At 41.4% G+C, this 21639-nt stretch overlaps 1 protein-coding gene across 3 annotated transcripts in view; it reads left to right on the top strand.

The window, feature by feature from the left end:
- Positions 1-21639, top strand: part of CEMIP (cell migration inducing hyaluronidase 1) — a 102495-nt gene that overhangs the window by 45573 nt on the left and 35283 nt on the right. The window contains exons 1-11 of one of the 3 annotated variants that reach the window (XM_015873038.2): positions 510-2157; positions 7218-7328; positions 9493-9642; positions 10317-10455; positions 11228-11464; positions 11863-12042; positions 16183-16253; positions 16827-16922; positions 17540-17661; positions 19973-20114; positions 21151-21342. In XM_015873038.2, the coding sequence (XP_015728524.1) occupies positions 7253-7328; positions 9493-9642; positions 10317-10455; positions 11228-11464; positions 11863-12042; positions 16183-16253; positions 16827-16922; positions 17540-17661; positions 19973-20114; positions 21151-21342 (1405 nt within the window). In that variant the 5' untranslated portion in view covers positions 510-2157; positions 7218-7252. Of the gene's footprint in view, positions 1-509; positions 2158-2778; positions 5196-7217; positions 7329-9492; positions 9643-10316; positions 10456-11227; positions 11465-11862; positions 12043-16182; positions 16254-16826; positions 16923-17539; positions 17662-19972; positions 20115-21150; positions 21343-21639 lie in introns of those variants that run through there. The other 2 variants (XM_015873033.2, XM_015873036.2) reach the window with 2 other exon arrangements.

Here is a 21639-nt window from a genome sequence, read left to right as displayed (position 1 = left end):
ATAATCTTACAATTTTATCTTCTAATCAACCTGAATACATATGGTGACAACAAGGATTAATGCTTTTTATAAGTGTCTGTCTGTAGCTAATAACTGGTGAAATGGTACTGGCCCAGTTGATGCAAACATTAAACATGTGCTGTGCAGGGTAAAAATCTCACATTCCTCTTTCAATGACTGTATTGACTTTTGGCTTCCATGGAGGGTTGAACTACTGCTGGTATTAGTAGCTAAGATTCCTTGCTTTTGAAATGAAAGGCAAAGAAAGAACTATGTATGCAAACAGAGACAAACTGATGACTCACTGACTACAATTTAAGTACAAAAGTAGGTTGAAATAATGGGATACTCATTTTGCTTTGAAGGCAACATTACCTGGTGACAGCAAGGAAGGGGAAGGCAAGTTCAGACTACCACGTCTTTGCCACAGAAGTCTTTACAGGAGCTGGACGAGTTTCCTAAATGTTCAAAAATGTTTAAAAAAAAAAAAAAAGAAGGAAAAAAAAAAAGTTGAAATGCTGACGCAGACAAATATTGTAATTATGATGTTCTTTTGTTATTGTCTACTTGTTTACTGTTAAACCTACAACTAAAATCTTAGATTTCCTTTTTATGCTTGGAAATCACAAGCCAATCAATGACATTGTTGGTCTTAAAATGTGATAATTCTCTATTTTCCTACACAGCAGAGTAGAAGAAAATGCACAGGTAGGGCTTGTTGGCTGTCTGCAGCTGTGTGGGATCACTCTGTTGATTGGTCACTGTGGTTTTGAATGAGAAGATTCTAATGGGGAAAAAGGTAGCTCGGAGAAAAAGGCCAAGGACAGGTTTATTTGCACAGAGTAAACCTCATTTTTGCGTCATCATCTTTTTACAAACAAGGCAAAAATTAATGGGTGCTGGGGACCTGACTAGCAGAGAGAAGTCTAAAGAAGTAGCTTTACTTTCACTGCTCAAATATGCAGGTGAGTATTTGCTGATGTTCCTTCATGTCTATAATGGATGCATCCATGGTCATTGATACATGTGTAGCATTATAGATATTTTTCTCAACAGAAAGACGGGTTTTGTTTTTTTTTTCTAGCTCTTCTACACAGATATACTGACCTTTCCCTCACTATTTAGTGCAATGGGAGAGTGGGAACCTTGCATTTCAGGGCTAGCCCTTCTGTCACTTGGGGCTATGGGAGCGTGGGGACCACGCTTTGCGGCTGAGGTGCCATCACACACCTCCCCACAGGCCCAGGGCTTGAAGGAAGCGGACACCTGAAAGATTTGTGGACAGAAGAGGGGACTGTGGCTCCATCCTTATGCCAGGAAGGAGAAGGAAGAGTTGGGTTCAGGCAGAGGAGAGGTTCTGGCTTGCTTAGAAAGCATGAAGAAGTTGCCGATGCTGCTTAGGAAACTAAGTTGGAGCAAGCCCATTGGGAAGCAAAGGGGGCTGAGGTTCTTGGTGGAGACAAGTGGTATGAGAGCCCAAGCAGCTGGCACTGACCCTCCCCGGAGCTCTCTGAAGTCCTTTTGAACCATTAGTACCTAATTGTTATGATTTCTGAGGCCGTGCAGGGGAAGAAAAGCAAGAGGTTTTTGGCTGTGAGCTTAAGCCCAACATTGGAACAACTACTTACAGAGTGAGGCTTTACTTTCTTGGAGATTTATTTGATAATCCCTGACAGGTCCAGAGCCTGGATCCCAATAAAACTTTGCAGAGCTCTAACCCCAGCCTGAGACTAAACAACTGGCAAAGGACAAGCCTGGTGAAGGAGAGGAATGTGCCTAAACTCCTGAAAAATCTCTCTTCCTCCTCCCACCTCAGAATGAGAGCAAATGGCAAATGTCCTGGAGAGGAAGGCGTGGAGCCATGGTGAGCCAGATGCAAACAGCAAAGTACCACAAAAGCAATAAGAAAAATATTTACATCCTGATGGAGTTATTTGAATAGTTAAAAGCTGCTGCTTGAAGAGGATTCAGGATGATGTGATCCTCATAAGCTACTGCACACACTTTCCTTACTCAGAGAAGGACAGAAGGCTCAAAAACCAGGGATGGTCTACAGAAGATGTTCCTCCATGGACCCTTGGGACAATCAGGATGCAGTTTTCGAGGTCTGCTGCTAGCTTGGTGTGTACCAGAAGCTTGTGTGTGTGAAGCTGTAGGGTAAGTGTTGCATGACTATTTTGTTTGTGGAGAGTTCTCATATTCCTCCCCGGCACATCTAGAGCAGGAAAGTCTCCATCTACATGCTGGAGCACGTGTGGACTATGAGTGCCCTGTAGCTAATGCAGGCACGTCCAGTACATCTAATGCATTCAGGACATACGCCTGTCCTGTTATTTCCAGAGCATTTTTGCAATGGGTACACTTTAGCTCCTTCTGAAAGCATTGTTTTGGCTGTACACCAAGAACCAAGTAAAGTTAGTGCATCCTGAGCTTCTGAAGCTGGGGCTCGGCTTCCCACCACCTGGATTCTTTGAAAACTTTGTGATGTGGATGAGGGTTCAGTGAAATGCTGAGCAACTTAAAAGGATGCAAGACTGGAAGTCGGTGAGGCTCTGAAGGGTGGAGCACTGTGAATTGCAAATGATTTTGTTTTAGCTAAGCCAAAAAATTTCTTCCTTTCCTTTTCAAGGTCTGTGAGCCTGTGCAAAAGAGATTATTAATTTTTAAGATAATAATAATAATAATTAATAAAAATTAAAAACAAATAGGCTTTACATATATATATATATTTTTTTTTTCTGCAGCAAAATAGTTTGCTAATATTGCAACAAATTTGCAAACATCTGAATTGTCTTTAATTTATTCATTGTAAAAACATCCTCTAACTCCAGCTCCTCTTTCAGAAGCAGTTCTTGTGAACATCAGGAATTTGAAGTGACATTTATGTATGGAAAATGTGAGCAGGATGACGTGGGATAAATTGATAAGAAACTGTGATTCACTGGGGGAAAAAAAAAGAGTTATGCTTTCCACTGAAGCATTGATTTCATTGAAAAGTAAGGTTTGTTGCTGCATTTCATCCTCCTCTACTTGCCAGCAAAAACAAGCAGCTAAACGGCTGGATAGCAAGCACAAGATCAAGATGAAGGGCAGGAGTAGCTTTGCAGCTGTGCTGCCCTGGGAGTGGGAACACATTTTCATTAGCTATCCCTAGAAATGAGTTTGTTTACTTGTGAGGCTGTGTGGAGGCTTTAGCTGTGCTTGTGGCTCCTGTGTGAAGGCTCCCCTTGTACAGGAATGTCACTATAGCAAGAGTTGGCATGTCCTCAGATTCGAAAGGCAAATGCACTCATCAAATCCGTCTTCCCAGCTGAGGTTAAAATGCAAAATTTCCTGATCAGGGTGAGAGGACAGCTGCTGCGGTGCAGTGTCAGCATGGAGGGAGCAGAGGCGCTAATTAAACAGCTCCTCCTTCTGAAGAATCAGCTGCCAAACTGAAGTTGGCTTCTTTTCATTTAGATGAGGAAACACTCAGCTCAGACCTCGCCAACGAACCAGGAAAAGCTCAGCATCAGCTCATGTTTCTTTTATTCTGGTTACAGCAGGCTGGTGGCCCAGGTTTGGCTGCTCAGAGCAGGAAGGGGACAGTCTGCTGCCCACTGGGCTACTAGGTGACTCTGCCAGCCAGGCTCACGTGAGCTTTCACTGTGCCTCTCCAGGTATGGCTCTATGTCCCTGCTTGGTATGTGGCCTCTCTAGCAGTAGTCAGGGTGCAAGCAGATTTCCTGCTCCTGTTTGAGATCTTCTCTGGGGGACATCAGGTTGCTGCTGTGTATCTCCCATCCTTGCTGTTTGTAATGGTTAATGTTCCTGTTGTGCCCTAGTGAACATGCCAGGCAGGATGCACCTCTTCAGTATATGATGAGGGTACATCCTGAAGCTGGTTTTAAAAAGCACCTTAAAATACCACACATAGGAGTTACTTGCTTAGAATTCTGTTCAGAAGGTTTGGCTGGCTGTCCCCTGGCCATGCAAGGTGGTGAGGTCATCTCAGAGAGCTCAGGTCTGCCATCTGGGCTTTGGAGTGTCCAGAGAACCTGGCCACAAAGCCTGGAACAACCCAAATTCCTTGGAGCATTTGTATGTTTTTACCCCCAGGGCTGTCTGCTCTGTGTTGCCTCCAGCATTAAAACTGCATGGAGAGAGGTGGATGGGGATTCCTGTCTACGCAGTGAGCTTTCTAGTACAGTATCGCTGCTGACACCTGCAGTAGCAGCCAGCTGGGGACTAACGGTTTCCTGTATCTACTTTTAGCATTGTCTGCTGCTATTGTTCACTATTTGGAAAGATCCAGCAGCTGGGAATCATTTCAGAACGTCTGCCTTGCCAGATCCAGGGATATGAGTCCCACTGGCCATTGCCAGGCAGCCTTTAATGGCCAGATGAAAGAGCTTTTCTCACCCAAGAGAGGCGTCACAGATGGTGTTTGAGAAATGCTAGAGATGATAGACTGAGCAGGACGCTCACATGGCCCTCAGGCTTTCAGAGTGCCCAAATCCGCGGGGAGATTTGTTGACAGAGTGGGTTACATCAGAGCTGAACTCAGCGACGTGGCGCCCGTTCAAATGCAATGTAGTGCAGTCGCTGTGTTCCCATGCGGCTCTAAGCAGTGAGCTATGGAACCGGCTGGCTGGCAGCAGAGAGATGCTCCTGAACCCTCTCCAGCGGGTGACATTAATGGAAAGAGTCACTACCCCTTCCTCCTCTCATAGTAAAATCAAACATGTCGCTGTTTGTGTCTGGGGAAGATGCTTAGCTGAGAGCTTCTGACGGAAAATTCCTGAGATGATTGTCCTCCAAACCACACTTTACCAACACCACGTTAGTCAGAGCTGAATCAGAGGAGTCAGCGCTCGCAGCAGAAGCTGTTCTCCTTGGCCCTCTCAGCTCTCAGCCTTTCCAACCTGAATGCCAGTTAATACTAACACTGCAATGAACTTGGGCTTGTGGAAAGCTGAATCAAACACCCTGCTGCAGCCACAAAACAAGCAGGGTGTTCTTTGAGCTGTAACAGATCAGACAGTAGAAAAATATTGGAGCCTTGTGTACAACTGGTACCTCCAAACATGACGGGAATTTTCAGTGTGTGATTGCTTGTTTTGCTCTCCCTTGATGAGGATGGATGTAATCAGGGAAACAGCCTCCTGGGAGCAAGTGGGGATATAAAAGCAGTGGCCATCTTGCACAACCTGGTGGTAAGTACTACGCTGCTCTTGGCTTTCTAAAAAATGGAGTCTGTTAGATTTGGTTTTTCCTACAAGTTTGCTACAGGTTGCTGTCATATGCTGTGAAGTCTATTGCTCTCATCTAGCAGAGACGCTCCTAAGGGCCTGCAGCTTTTAATGGGCCAGGACTGAACCATTTCTTTGCTTTCTACAAAGTGACAGGCAAGCAGATGCATGCCATCACTGTCAAAAATATGGTCTCTTTTTAATTTCTGTGAATATCATCTCATTGTACTTTATGACCCAGACCTTACCAGTGGGAATCTGGCTTTGTGCAGCTGCGCCTGCACCATCAGGACCACTGTTTGTCTGCAATAACCATCCTGTGATCTGACCCGCCGTTCAGCTTTCCTCTGTCGTTAAAGCAGAATTTAGTGACTGTATTTGCAGATTACACTGTGTAGTAATCGCTAATAAACCTTGACATTTTCATGGTGACTGCTGTACTCTGGGCGTACCACTAACAGTGCTCCTCTAACAGAGCCCTGGCTTATCGTATGTTGATGGTAAGTGCTGTTAAAATGTCAGACACGTGCAGCCTGGTTCTGGCACAAATTCCATGGCCATGTTATTGCTCTCTGATAATGTATATCGTTTAAAGTTATAGCGTTACTAAGTGCATTCCTCTTTTCTACTGCTCTCTAACAGCATTTCAGCACCTGACAGACTGTGCCATGTCTGTGCTGTGACCGGAGCACGTGGCTGTCAACTGCGCTATACCAAAATAAGCAAACACATTCCTGCTGGAATGTTTTCTGACAAATCTGGTTCTAATGCTGTTTTTAATGCAATCACTGGATTACATGTGTTTTGAATGTACCACTGTACTTCAAGCTGCATCACCTCTAGGAAGAGGAGAGTACAGACATATGTTCTGCATATCTGCACTGTAAAATTTGTTCCAGACTAAACCCTGGTTTCTTGCATATCTTATTCTCATGTTTTTGTTTGTTTTATATTAAAAAGTGACCTGAAAAATAACACGTTCTCTTTTTTTTTTGCCCTGAAGAAACTGGAGAACCCTGGAGATTATTTCAATTGCTTTTTTGGCGTCTAAGCTTTGCAATGCTTACATTATTGTATTTCGTCATTGTGATGTGACATGGCAGCTACAAATGTATTTTAACATTCTACCAGTGTTGGCCTACATGATAAAATCTAACAGCTCCGTGGACTGTGCATGAGTTTTAAATACTGCTCTTAAATAGAGCACTGGACATCCTCAGCAGTGGGTCTTCATACCTCAGCATGACTATGTGTGTCAATACATTGTCATGATTGCAGAATCAATTGCTCAAGCCTGTTGGAGAGAACCATGTTAATTTTAACTTAGACTTTCCTGACACTCCTTGTTTGTTTTTGCCTGGGTTTGCCTACAGAAGAAATAAAACAATATTAGGTAGGCTGGTTTCAAAAGCAATCTTGGGTTTTACAACCAAATTCTAGGCTGGAAGATTAAATGGACAGTGTTTTGTTGGATCTGAAATTGGAAAAACTGCATGTCTGAAAGTTTGAATACGATTTTAGCTCGGAGGTGTGCAAAATGCAATTGCTAAAAATGTGTCAGTAGTACAGGGGAAGGAAGGTGCCAGTGAGAGGTTCCTCCTTGCAGACTTGTCACTCTGCAAACACATTCTCTGTTGTGTTTCATTACTTTTTTGCACTTGTGAATACTCAGCTGTAGAGAACCTTGAAGCTTTATATGTTTATCCTGCATTCCTAAGGTGTTTTTTGGTTACTTTTGTTGGTTGCTTTCTGTGTGTCTATTTGGATTCCCAAGTGGGTTTAACCTGAACGAAAAGGTGAGAAGCTGCCCTTGGCTTCTTCTCTGCTTGGATTGATACCTAAGCAGCACAAAGGTGTTAGTCTGACCTGAATGGGAGTGGAAGTGGGATGTAATAGAGCTGGATATGACATTGCTTTGTGCAGGGAATAATTTTTGCCTGTTAGGAAAAAAAAAAGTCACATTTTCTTGATATTCTGTATTTGCAGGTATCCAAGGTGTCTACGCAGAGAAATCGTGAAGAATGGCTCTACCTACCTCCAAGTATCTGGCTGAAGGCCTCGTTTTTTTTCTGTATGTAGTCTCTTCTGTAAGCACAGGTAAGTTTTCCTGTCATAGGGAAAAAGGGCATGGTTTGTAACACTGCTTTTAAATAATGACATTATTGGTGTATTTTGAGCAACTTATCACTCTTTAGTCCAAGCTCTTATAAAAAAAGCCAAGGACAAGGTGTGAAAACTCAGGAGAAAAGCATTTTTCTGAGTTGCCAATATTCCAGAATTAAAGCAGCTGGAGTGGCAGAGAGTGAAATTTGTCAGCAGGTGAAAGTACCCACAGGCAGCCCTCTGACTGCCAAGACAGTCAAACAAATCAAAATCTAGCAAACCACCACAAAGAAATAACAAAAAAGCCCTCAGTCCTCATAGCTCTGGCTACGGGAGGCAAGGATTTTGCTGCAGCATCCAAGTGTAGACACAGACAGCAAAGAGCAGAGATATCCCTGCCCTTGGTTTCTGTCCCTTACAAGCAGTGTCTTCCCTAAGCAGTTGCAGGAGAAAAGGAAGCTGGAAATACCTCCTGAAATTGAGTTGATAAATTATAACTCTACGTACGAACAACTACTTTTGGTTTTATTTGTCTCATCATTAGCAAATTTTTCACTTAAACCAATTGCTGAGGGAATAATGGGACACTGAATTTATTGTCAATGTGTTTGTTTTGTTTCAGAGATACACATGTATCTCTGAGCATCTGTTTATACATCTCATCTTCTGCCTGAAATGTTTATTGTTTTCAACTATAATTCTATGTGTCTTCTGGTAGGAATCCAGAATGACCCTTTTTTAAGTGAGAAAAAGTGTGGCTGACGTGCAGTACACTTCCTGTTTCTGCCTGGCACAAGTAGTATCAAAGTCAGGCCCTGGATGCTGATCAATATTTGACTCAGAGAGCCAAGGCATGGTGTTGCTTGCTCACCTTTAATATTGGTATTTAATGGGTCTCTGGAGACATCAAGGCAGTTGCTGGTCCAATTTTGTTGTTTTCTTAAGATATGAAGCTAGCAGAGGAATTCGAGAGGAAACTGAATGCTGGTGGATAGTTTTGTTTCTATTGCTGTGGAATTACAGGTGTCTGTTGAGTTTCACAGTGTTTTCACACAACAGTCTCCATCAATGGCATCAGCACCAGCACATTTCCTTGCACGGATCCAAGTTTAAGTCCTTGCCATTGACTGAAAGAAACACTTTCCATGGGGGAAAAACAAACACAACTTTACTGAGTGACAGAGCCAAAATTCTGCTGAAGGCAGGGGATGCACCCCACATCTATCATCATCCATTTGTGACTCCTGTACTTTTCCTACAGTGGTTTAGTTTTAAAGCATACAAATTGGAGAGCTGGTCAGAAGTCCCAAGCCTTTTTGATTGCAAAAAGAATTACAGCCTCAGAAAATATGTGTGATACATGGGACTTCTGCACTTGTGAGTTTTGTTGATGAGAATAAGATGTGAAACTTGCATGTTGGGTGAGATTATATCAGGGAAATATTTTATCTTAAGTAAATATTTTTCATGTGAGACTCTGAGACTTGGTATGAGGGCAGTTTATCTATTACGCCACTGTAATCTATAACCAAACCCGTGTGCAGAGATGAGTGAACTCAAAGAGAATGAGTCCTTATCACTTCTGTCTGAAAAAGTTCATGAAGCTGGAGTCTCACTTGTGGGATTCCTATTGCTCTTTTTGCATGTACTGGTAATTCTCAGGCACGTGGTGCTTTGCTGATAGTTTGAGCACTTTTACGTCCTATCCCCACTAAAAACAGTTAGCAAACATATATCAGTATCTTTGTAACAAAGATTTTCAAGCCTCAGGTGGCACTTTTAGGGGCAATTCTTGTTTTAACTTTTCATCAACCTCTTCTCTGGGCCTGTGAAAGACTTTTGTCCAGATGGATGTGAGACAGAATATCACTGTAGGAAGACCAGAATTCCAGCCTTTTCTCTGGCGGTTTTCTGATAACAGCCTCGCATGTTTTTTCCACACTTCCAGAAAACAACAAAAAAAACCCTCACCAAACCAACCATACAGATTAAACTGTAAGGTAAGGACACACGTACTCTGCTGCACTGAGATACCATTGTGTTCCAGGGAAGCAGCAAGGGAGGGTGCTGAGGATGGTGCTTAAAGATGCCCAGATGTAGGGTTTTCTATCTTGCACTGAACACAACAGGGTAACTGCTCTGAATTTCTACTCGGCAGAAGCAGTTGTGGCATGTCCTGACAAGGATCCTGAGCTAGAAATCTGGAACCCAGGTCACAACCAAGATAACCACATCGAAATCCGCAATGGCAGGAAGCTCCTTCTCTCGTCTTCAGCAACTGTCCACTCAATCCACATCATGGATGGAGGTAAAACATACTGCCCCCAGGTTGGCAATGCTGGGTGAGGAGTGTTTTCCCCTTTGGCTATTAAAATCACTCTGTCTCATGCTGGGAGAGGCTGCTATTGCTTGCTGGGAACTGGCTGGCTGCTGGACAAAGCCAGTTCTAATTTGGTACAAGGGTGGGTGGTAGCCGAGATGCTATCAGTCCTCTAGCCATCGTAATTAATTATTTGTCATACTTTCTGGAGAATTTACAAAAGTACCTCAGTATACTCATTAATTCCATGTTTTGCTTCAGAAACATTTTTTTGCTAAATTATTGTACTGATAAAATAATGCAGTAGTTGTGTTCTCAGGGTCTCTGGACATTGCAGATACGTATGTGCCTCTGTCTCCAAGGCCAGAGGCACAGTGTTGCTGCTGACTGTTAGCACAAATAGCTGTTATTCACTTTAACTCTGAATTTCTGTCTCAGTTTTGAGTGAGCTCCCTTCCATATAAATCTTAGTTGCAATCTCCAAGAGTTGAACTGAGTAAATAATAGGTTAAATCTTCAGAATTTCTACTGAGAGCTGTTTTGGGGAAGAAAGGCAGAATTTTTCACAATTTTAGATGAGCTCTAAGCATAGCACAATGGTGTCACAACCTCTGGTGAGGTTGCTGTGTGTTAAAGCAAATTTCATAACTTTTTCTACATAGGAAAACTGATCATTAAAGACGACGTACAGCCTATCGTTTTGCGTACTAGATATATTCTCATTGAAAATGACGGAGAGTTGCGGATCGGCAGCGAGATGTGCCCTTACCAAGGCAATGTGGTTATCATCTTATATGGGAGGTTTGTATGCGCAACGAAATATCTTATAACTTTCCAGTAGGTCTCTTTCATAACAGGGAGCAAAACGTTCTTTAAAATTGTGTTTCATCAGATACGTTTATCATCTATGCTTTGTGGAAAGTTCAGTAGCTTATTAAACAATTTAAATGGCCTTTAATAATATGACACAGGTTTTGATTTCGTATCTTACTGGGGAATGAACATTTGAGTATTTGGACATGCCAGAAAAGCAGCAAGTACATTGCAGCCACTCAAGCTGATTAATGGATTTTCCTCAATAAGCTCAAAGCCTAAAGACTTAATTTATTTTGAAATTTCTCTTTAAGCATCTTATGTTTCTGCATGAGAATGAGAAGTAGGTGAGCCAAAGGATAAGACGTTTATGCCTTGCCGCTTGGTACAGGATCTCTCCAATTTTCAAGGATGCCAAACTCATACTTAACAACAAATGAGATCTACCAAGTCTTTGTTATAGTAACTTCCTGTGGAATTCAAGAACATAAATGTGTTGTTCAGTCTGGGCTTTGCACCTCCTCAGTCCTGGGTAACAAGTAATTTGAGTTCCAGATTGCTCCTTATCTTTTGTAGTTGCTAGTATTATTTCAAATCATTTACTTCTGTAGAGTGTGAGCACCTACTGATTCTTGGGTTTGTTGAAGGAAGTGCATTGCTAGTCATGACATTTCTGCAGTCAGGCCGTAACAAAAGAAGGGCAGAGACTTCTTAACTGTGAAAACCCATAAGAGAGTCTTTTCCTCCCTTTGTGTTGCAGAGCGGATGATGGGAGCGAGCCCAACCCCTACTTTGGGCGGAAGTATATTGGAGTGAGTGAGGGTGGCACCCTTGAAATCCATGGCAAGAAAAAGCTGTCCTGGACTTTCTTAAACAAGACTCTTCATCCTGGTGGCATGGAAGAAGGCGGATATTACTTTGAAAGGAGCTGGGGCCATCGGGGTGTCATTGTCCATGTGATTGACCCAAAGATGGGGGCAGTTGTCCATTCAGACCGGTGAGTGACTTCATAGCTATGTAGATCTGAGAATCTTTGGAAATGGGTTTGGGACAGCTTCTCAGAAAGCTCAGAAACATGTTTATCATCTAGTTCAAATGAGTGCTACTGCATGTATACACAGTTCTTTCTAGGTCATTCATCTCCAAAACCAGAGAGCAAACAGAGTGTTATTGTCTAGATGTTGTATCAGATGGAGATTAATCAATTTGATCTAATAGCAACCTGTAACATATCCTCCCAGAGAAGTGATTTTGCAATGGGATAATGTTGTTATTATAAGCAGTACAAAAGGGATGTTTCTTTATAGCTTTTTATTTTTTTATTTAATTCTGTAATGCTTTTTGGAGCTGTGATCTCAGTGAGGTAAATTTTTTCATGTCTTTTTATCACTTTAGGTTTGATACCTACCGAGCCAAAGAGGAAAGCAAACGTCTTGCCCAGTATTTGGACAGAGTTGCGAATGGCATGATCCTGTCAGTAGCAGTGAATGATGAGGGATCTAGAAACTTGGACGATTCAGCCAGGAAAGCAATGACCAAACTGGGCAGCAAGCATTTCCTCCACCTTGGGTTTAGGTATGTGCCAGTCCTGCCAGTTCTCCCAGAACAGAGGTTTTATTATGCTCCTCAGATGTCCAAATAATTCCACTCTCTCAAAGGCACAAAGTTCTTTCACATGAAAAAAGAAAGAACAGGAAAACTTTTCAACAGGAGGTTTTAGCAGTTAATTAGATAGTTTAAGATGCACTCATTGTCTATATTGGGTATTTTTATTAGCAAACTGAGGAAAAGCATATTTATTCATATTTAAAATGATATTTTTCCAAGATATTGTTCCTACAAGTTAATCATTCCTATTTATTCTCAAGCCATACCTCAAAGATTTAAGAAGCATATCTACCTACACACATCGGATAGAATGGGTTGAACATTAAGGAGAGTAGGATAGAAGCCACTTAACCCTGGCTAAATGCATATAGGTATCTATCTATCTATCTATCTATCTATCTATCTATCTATCTATCTATCTATCTATATTTGTCATCTTGTCTAATACTGATTTAAGGACTTGGCAGCATAGAAATTTAGCATGCGTTAATTTATGCTGTGGACTATAAATACTTCTGTGACAAAAATGGTGTCTTATGTTGGCAGATGCGCTGCTGAGAAGTTTTGCTACTCGCTTGACTGTAACATTTATATTTTTGGTGTTTATCTGAATTTATACAAGCACTTTTTTTTACTCTGTTGTTTTGTTTTGCTAAAAGTGTGAGTCCCTCTGTGGACCGTGGTGTCACTGGGGGGGGGTCACTGCAAAGCATGAAAGAACATATCAGCCTTGTATTGAGAAATGATTCTGAAGAGCAGTCTATGGGAACGCACAAGTGTCAGCTGGGCATGTGCAGATGGAGCAACATTTGGGGCAGCTGATAAAGAGGTTGTGTAAAATACTACAGGGAATTGTGCGTACCAGGCAGTGCGCTTCAGAGATGCAAAGCTGCAGAAGTAGTCTCCAGATACAGGCTACCCCCATCAGTCCAACCCTTTCTCTCATATACTCAGAACTCACATTAAATCCCAGTAGGTTGATGGGTTTCCTTTTAAAGACCAACATTTTGGAAACAGGAAAAGATTTTTGAACATTGTACTTCTTTTTTCTCCCAATTCTGCAACAAGAATAAATTGATGGTATTCCCATATGTTTATAACAGTAAATTGCTCTTGAAGTTTTTAGGCCACTGTGGTGTTTTAATGCTAGTTTCTCACTGCTGTAAACGCTTATAAAGGAAATACCATAGAAATGTTTTGTATTGAAGTGTGACTTTCAGCATTGCTGCTGTATTTAGTCAGAAAGCTAATCATTGTCATGCTGTTATCTCTAAGACCACAATATTTCCCTATGTAAATAACAGAAACATGGTGGGTAACATGTAGTAGCAGTAGCTGGTAAATATTGTCTCTCACCAGCCTACTGATATGAGCAAAACTACCTGTACTGTGGTGCAAAGCTTAAAAAAATGCATTTTAAGGACTGTTTTTTAGTGGTTATGTTCAAAAACTGTGAAAAACTGTCTGAATGGCAGAGGAAAGAAGATGTATTTTAATTTCTAGCTTGCCGACACACATCTCACTGCTTGGATCTTGGGGTTTGCTGGCCAGTCCAGCTCCTCTTTATCAGATCATCTCTTGGCTGGGACTGATCTTGGGCAACACTAAGACAAAAATGGTGTCAAGTCCAGCTACTAATTTGAGACAGATAATTTCTATTTCATATTTTCTGAGGTACATTGTGAGTCAGGCTATTGAGCCATAGGCTGGGTTGTTTTCTCATGGAGGTGGTGGAGGGAGTTACATGGACAAATTCCTATCACCAATTACACCGTGTTCAACCAGATTACAAAGTTATGCAAATCCCTCTTGCTGTGGAAGAGACAACAAGCAATGCTGATTTATGCAAAAAAGGTTCTGTGCTCCTGACAGTGTTTCAATTGCTTATTTGCTGAGTCCAGAACATCAGGATGCAAGGATGATCTTTTCCAGTGGTGTGCCAGACAGGAGGCAATGGGCACAAACTGTCACACTGGCAGTGCTTATAGATGCTTAGCTTAGAATCCTCAATGCTTAGAATCCTCAATGCTTAGAATCCTCAATGCTTAGAATCCTCAATGCATAGCTTAGAATCCTCAATGCTTAGCATCCTCAATGCTTAGAAACCTCAATGCATAGAGTCCTTAATGCTTAGAAACCTCAATGCTTAGCATCCTCAATGCTTAGCTTAGAATCCTCAATGCTTAGAATCCTCAATGCTTCATATGAGCATGAGGAAAAGCTTCATTACTGTTTGGATGACAGAGCGCTGGTGCAGGCTGCCCAGAGAGTTGGTGGAATCTCCTTCTCTGGAGATACTTAAGATCCACTTGGATGCTTTTCTTGATGATCTCTAGAGATCCCTTCCAACCCCTATGATTCTGATTCTATTATTCTATGATTCCTCTTATATTACTGTTCCTTTGAAAAGCAACTTTGCTCTTTAAGCATGAGGTTTTTTTATTTCTTCAACTAATAAATTAGAAGAAGGCCTTTCAGCGCTTGATGACACAGTTGTTCTCTTTGGAACCCCACCCAAATAACACTGGTTTGGCTCTGGCCTCACTGGTTCCTTCGTTTCATATAGTCCGAACAGATTTCAACAGGGTTGAAAGACTTTATGATTGTTTATGTGATAAACTTACTGAGACAAACAAGTATTGTAACATATGAAATAGGACCAAGCCTTGAGTTGCAGAACTAGCTAGCTTCTTTTCCTTTAGATCATTATTTCAGATTATTATGGAACCTTCATCTTTCTCTGCCATTTGCTTTGAATTTGGTGACTTATCTTTCCTGCTGAGTGATAAAGTGCCTTTCCTTCCCCACCCCCTCCTCTCTCTGGATAGAGATCACAGCCCAACAGTGCCGTTGGCAGTTGGCACAGGCAACTTTTCTGGCATCTGGCTGGCTGGCAGGCTCCCAGGTTGTTATGCTGGCCATTTCCCTCGAGCCTGTCCTGTGCTGGGGCTGAGGACGCTCCACTTGGAACGCCTTGCTGTGGGGATGTGGCAGGGCATGGGGGTGGGCCAGTGCTCCCCTGCAGCACAGGGCTGTGACCCTCAGCAAAGCCCAGCTCACACCAGCAGTGATCTGAGCGCTCTGTAGTGGCTCTCTGTCAGTGCCTGTGTTTTCTTCTTGAAGTCCCAGTCTGTAACTTCACTTATACCAGCAGATGGTAAATGTAAGGCAACCTGTAAGACTCAAGGGTGCATCTTGATGCTATTGAAACCTCTGGGTATTTTTACTGACAGAGACATGATTTAATCTGCAGGTTGTTTGCTAAATCCAGGGTAAGGGCAAGCATCTCTGCACCACTCTAAAAGCATATTTGTTATTCTGTTAGTCATTAAGAGCTGGTATGCCAGAATTTCTTCTATTTCAGAGATAAAATTCCCTCTTGACCCCCACTAATTGGGTTCACCTCCAGTGTTGGGAGGTACTTCAGTATCTGTCTCCATTGCTTACTTGTCCATGTGTTCATTTTCCAGTACTGCTGATAGCTACTAAACCTACTTAACCAATAAATATCAGACAGTAATGAACTTACTTCTGACACAGGATAAGATTTGAATAGACAATACAGACTCGTAAACCTTTGTCCCCATTCAATGTTCAAAATGAGGAAACTGAACACCCAGACACTATGTAGGTATTTTTTATTGCTCTCTGCCAGCCACTCTGTCTATTAGAAATTCCCATGAATCATTCCAAAGACAGTTGTGATATACAGCGTTTCAGCAGCTAAATTTATTTAAGCAGAACTGCTTTTTAAAAATTATTATTTTATTTTTATTTTTTGTATTCTCTATTACACACACAAGATCGTCAGGCTCCCCTGGGAGCTGCTGGTGTCCAATGCATCTGTGGCACACAAGCCCCTTCAAAGCTTTTAGAAGAGAAATGCCTTATTGAGCAAGGATTTGTCTTTGAGCTTCTTTATCTTGTGGCATATTTACTGAAGAAATACAAAATCCTAAGATAGTTTTAATTTTAATCAAATTGCCTTTCACATCAATCAGACTGTTCTGAATGTGGAGCCCCTGAGAAATGTAAAAATATTAAGCTATTAAAAATTCTCACCTCATGCATGACATAATTTGATCATTTCTCATTTTGATTTTCCAGGCATCCGTGGAGTTTTATTACCGTTAAAGGAAATCCCTCCTCTTCTGTTGAAGACCACATTGAATATCAAGGTAATTCATGCACAAAATGCTGGCTTGACATTATCTCTGGAAGTTACTTGCAGCTGAACTTGGTCAACGGGGCTCTCATTTGACACTGCTTTACATCAAGCTGAGAACAATTGATGGTTAGAGATTTTTAATTGAATGCTCTCTTTATGTTTTACTACTTCCAATTAATGCAGCTGAAGCATCAGTCTGCGGGGTAGAACCTCAGTCATCTGAACCATGAGACAAAAGGCGAGATCTTTCACCAGTGTAAACCCTTGTAACTCAGTAGAGCTCAGCCTCTGCCTCCTTCTTTGACTAAAAGCTATAGAACAAGCCGAGTACACAACAGCTGAAGATTTAATCTGTCTATCCTGCATTGGTAGCCTCAAAATCTCCTTATAAAACTGTTTTGTTGCAAGCTGAATCCTCCTGATTGTCCAGTGTCTGAAGCCTTAGTAGCTTTTTAATGGAATTTATACTAGGCTAAATCTGGAGAATAAACCCGAATTATGCGTATATACACGGGGAAAATTACCTTTTTGGTTTTGACATTTTTTGAGTGCATTCAGTGATTTTACCATTTTTTAAAAACAGGTCACAAAGGGTCAGCTGTGGCGAAAGTATTCAAACTATTCAAAGCTGAGAACGGAGAACTCTTTAATGTCTCTTCGACTAGTGAGTGGGTTCAAGGTAAGAGGTCTGTTTGCTATTTAACTCAGAGGTAGAGTTGATAAATAGGGTGAACTGTCCTTTTATTGCAATACTGTTTGAGAAGAGTGGGCTTGCAAGTTGCTATTTATGTTGCTGCTAACCCAAGTAAAGAGCATGCACAGATTCTTTCCTCAATTGTCTCCAGGACTCTCTGGATAACTAGCGTTCATTTTCCTCTGTTGCTCTAGGTATGAAATTCCATCTCTTATGATCTAAGATATCGCACACAGCCTCTTATTTCTTCTGACTGCATAGTCATCATGTCCACGTTTCAGACAACATACAGTAACTGAAACTTGATCTGAAAATCCAAAAAGGCAGCTAAAGAGGACCGGATCCAAAAGCCATAACTATTAATAATGCTCATACTGCGTGCTCCAATTATGCAGCTTTTAATAACTCTGCTCTCCTTTGGCTGGTTGCACTTCACAGCATCATTACAAGTGGCTGACAGATTGGCAGGAAGAGGCAGGAATCAGATCATCAGAGAAGAAACTTGTGAATGATATCTGAGATCAAATTATGCTTCATGTGTTTTTGCTGCATTCATTAGGCGTGACTTTCAAATGACTCTTCTTGTTTGCGCTTGTCTCCAGATGTAGAATGGACAGAGTGGTTTGAGAAGCCCGAGAAAGCAAGATCTAAAGACATGGAGAAGCTTTCTGACTTCAAAGCTGCTCACCCTGATAAAATCTGTAGGCAGCCCATTGACATCCAGGTAGGCCAGCTTACCTCTTGCAGTAGAGAGACAGTGTGAGTCCTGATGAGAGCCCCCAAAATATTGCGCTTGTCAGTAACTTTTGTTTCTAAATAAAAGACACTGATTATTTTCCAGCTGTAATATATAACCGACAAGCTCTGTCTAGTCTTCTCTTGTTTTGAGACAAAAGTTTGTAGAATTAGGTTCCTTTCAGTAAATTCTGGCTTCTGGCATGAAAAGGAGTACAGATGGGGTCATGGACAGCACAGATGCTATCATAAAATATGTGGCTCCCCACTGGAAGATTGTAGGGAAAAAAAAGAAAAGACATGAAAATTTCAAAGTTTTTAAATGATTCTGGAGTGGACTTTACCTCAAAAATTAATCACAGAATGTAATGAGATGGTATTGCAACCAGATGTAGGAGCTGGAAAAAGTGCCAATGAGCTCACAGCCATTTTTGGAGTCAACTGCTTTTGCTTTTATTTTTCCTCTGGAAAGAAGTTTGAAATCTATTTGGAGTTAAACATTAAAATTACACCACGTGGTTGAGGTGAAAAAATAGATCTTTTCTGAGACTGCAAGAGCCTATTCAAGCAAAAAAATGAAGTTATCAAAACAAAGCACCTTTGTTTTGTTTTGTTTTGGCAAATGTCAGCCATATGCTTTACCTGCCTACTTGTTAAAACAAGTACCAGAGAAGCTTTGCCTATCAAAAAACAATAAAATACTCCATACCTGTGGGAAGCTGAATCTGAGGTTCCTAGTCTATAGGAACTACAGTTCCTAGTTCATAGTATGAACTGGTGGATTTTCCTTATTCACACGAATGCAGCTATTGAAGTAGATGGGAATGCAGACAGTATGACTGTAAGTTTCCAGGCCTGCATGTTCTAAAGAATCTCCTCTTGAAAAGAAAGGAAAAAAAATGCCCTATGACTTTATGCCAGGCCTTAGCAAATCCACATTCATTTCAGCTCCCATATACATGAATTAGAAGTGACAACTTAGTTCAGAGCAGAGGTCAGATGTTCGTTATGATACAGCTCCTTTTAGCTTGTGTATTGAAAGAGAAACAAGGAATATATTCTTCTGTGCCAGAATCAACCATTTTCCCTCTGTTCTGTTAAATTATAGATACTTCCCCCCCCCCCCCCCCCCCCTCCTCCATGAACATTAAAAGCAAAACCATTTTTTTTCCTTTTTAGCTTATCCTGCAGATTTTAGGGCAATTCCTCAGTTAGCGTAACCTGGCATTTGTTATCACATTCCTAAAGTTACACTGATTTATACCAGCTGTCCTGCTCCAACTATGCTGAACGTGAAAATGTGAAGATACAATGATAATAACAGAAGCACAGTGCAGCCAGAGGCACATTCCTTCAGCTGATGGTGTTAATCCTATCTGCAGCAGCAGCATGGCTGCATTAATAAGGAAGGTCTGCATGAGTGAATTAATCAGGATCTGGCCCTTCATTGAAAGATGGTGTAACTTCTGCTGCCTCGTTAAAATGCATGTTGTTATTTGGATTGCCCAGTGCAATTAGTTGCATTTTTGTGAAAGGGTCAAGCTATAAAGCTGGACTGTGACCTGAGGGGTGATGCTTGCTCTAGCAGGAGCACAGGAGAGGCTACACATCCCATTACTACTTTGTGTGATGCAGCTGTTTCCTCAAGCCAACCCTACAGGTTGGTACCTGTATGTGAGAAAAGGCCTCCTCTTCTTGTTCCTTTTGGAGCCAGGTTCCTGTAACAGGTTTATTTTATTTTATTTTATTTTATTTTATTTTATTTTATTTTATTTTATTTTATTTTATTTTATTTTATTTTATTTTATTTTATTTCCTCTGAGAGCAATTATAACTGACTAATTGAAAGAAGTAGTAAGACTCTGCTCTTGTTCTTCTGCAAAGTTCAGGTGTAGCTGAGCCACCAGCAATGACATGAGTGCAGCAAAGAGGTTTGAGAGAGTGAGTTCATTTGGGTACAAGCATCTGTGTTCGGTGTTGTCATCTGACCTCACACAAATACCAAAAGAAAATCTAGGGCACCAAGGCCAGATGTTAGTGAAGTTCAGAATACTCCTACCCAAAAAAGCACATGGTCTTAATATAGATAAAGGAGAGACAGATACAGCTAGCAGTAATCTACACAGTCAGCACATACAATAGCTGTTCTGAAGCACCAGCTGGAGTGCCAGCTGGATAACACACATACCAATCATCCCATTTTGTTATACAACTGTTGTGCATCACTCAAAGCAAAAGCCTCTTATGATGACATCAGTGTCTGAACGTATCACCAATTTTATATTTATGTTCTATTCCAGGCAGAGACCCTCGATGGAACCATTTTAACCACTGAGGTTTTCTACAAGAATGGCTACGACTATCGGTTTCTGTGCCATGGCAAGGACCAGTCAGGTGAAGGTTGCCAGAACTACAGAGTGCGATTCCTGTGTGGCAGCTCTGGTAAGTGCCCCATGTTTGAAAGTCTTACACTTGTGCTCTCTGTCCTCTGGGATGGCTCTTCAGAGGTAGAAGTAGTTCATCCCTGAGAAAGAAAAGCCATATGAGGAACTAGAATTTTGCCTGGTGTTCTTGTTTCTGATGTCCAGAGACATATAGTCTTCTCCACTAAGTACTTGGCTTAAGGTAGATGGTATGGGTATAACCCAGACCAACAAAAAGTAGAAATGCTGCCTTCTGATGACTGACACTAGTTGTTCTTACACTGCTCAGAATAAGAACAACCAGAGTAATTTCTCAGCCTGAAATTTTGGATGAGCTATTGACACAAACATAGATTTAATGGCTGCAGATTTACCTCAGTAACTTCCTGAGCCCTACCAGAGAAATCAGAGCAGTGTCTCCAAAACCCAGCAGCACCATGAAAACACTTGACAAGTCCCCTCCCGTAAATATATCAACTTTCATTGAAGCATTTTGGGATGAGGTAGGATTAGTCAATCAACGTGTGCAAAGACAACAGGTTTTGAAAGAAATACCTCGTTTAATAGTTATTAATTGTGACACCACTGTGCATAACCTGGCCATTAGACAGGTTGTTAGGATTCTTTAGGGCTCAGCTGATGGGAAGTAGAGGGTAGAATACAGTTGTTTTGTTGGAAATAAACCATCATAATGTTGAAGACCATTTGGCTGCAGTAAATCACAGCACCCAGTATCCACAAGAGCTACTAGTAAGTGAGTGGGGCAAAAATGAGCCACTCAATGCTACTTATAAATTCAGCCATGGGATTAGTGGAAAATCCACCTGAGCACATCTAATAAAAAAACACTTTCTTGTTTGCTTGCTTTCCAAGCTTAGGCCAGTAACAAGCATGATTGGAAGAGTTAAATATTTTATATTGAATGAGGAAATAATCTTTTCTGGAGGTGCTCCAGCCAAAAAAAAAAAAAAAAAAAAAGAAGAAGAAAAAAAAAAAGAGCTGGCACTTTGTGATAAGATTAACTGAGTCCTCCACCCTTCCTTTTGGCTTTGCAGTGAAACCAAAGCTTACGGTAACCATTGACACCAATGTGAACAGCACGGTGCTGAATCTGGTGGATGATGTGAGCTCATGGGAGCCTGGAGACAAGATTGTGGTGGCAAGCACTGACTACTCCATGTACCAGGCGGAGGAGTTCCAAGTTCTGCCATGCCCATCTTGCAGACCCACCCAGGTCAAGGTTGCAGGTAAGGTGATTCATCTTTTCACATTAGCGTTGCATTTCACAAATTCCATCATTTTCACTGAGTGAACTCCATCAATCAGAAAAAAAATGAGACACCTGAATTTGATGCCTAACTTGGGCGATGTTTTTGAGAACATGTGGTTTTCTTACTTGAAAATCATCTAATTTTATTCAGGTTCCTTTCTGCCTTCCCTTTCCATAGCTGACTCGGTTTCTTGTTGTCCTCAAGCTTATTGTTGAATGTGTGTATTTATTTCATGGAGACAAATACCGGACATGTATTTGAAATATTCAATTT

The sequence above is a fragment of the Coturnix japonica genome, chromosome 10, assembly GCF_001577835.2.
Source record: "Coturnix japonica isolate 7356 chromosome 10, Coturnix japonica 2.1, whole genome shotgun sequence".
Lineage (NCBI taxonomy): Eukaryota > Metazoa > Chordata > Aves > Galliformes > Phasianidae > Coturnix > Coturnix japonica.
The sequence above is the reverse complement of the archived record's forward strand: the minus strand, read 5'-3'. Positions and strand labels throughout refer to the sequence as shown.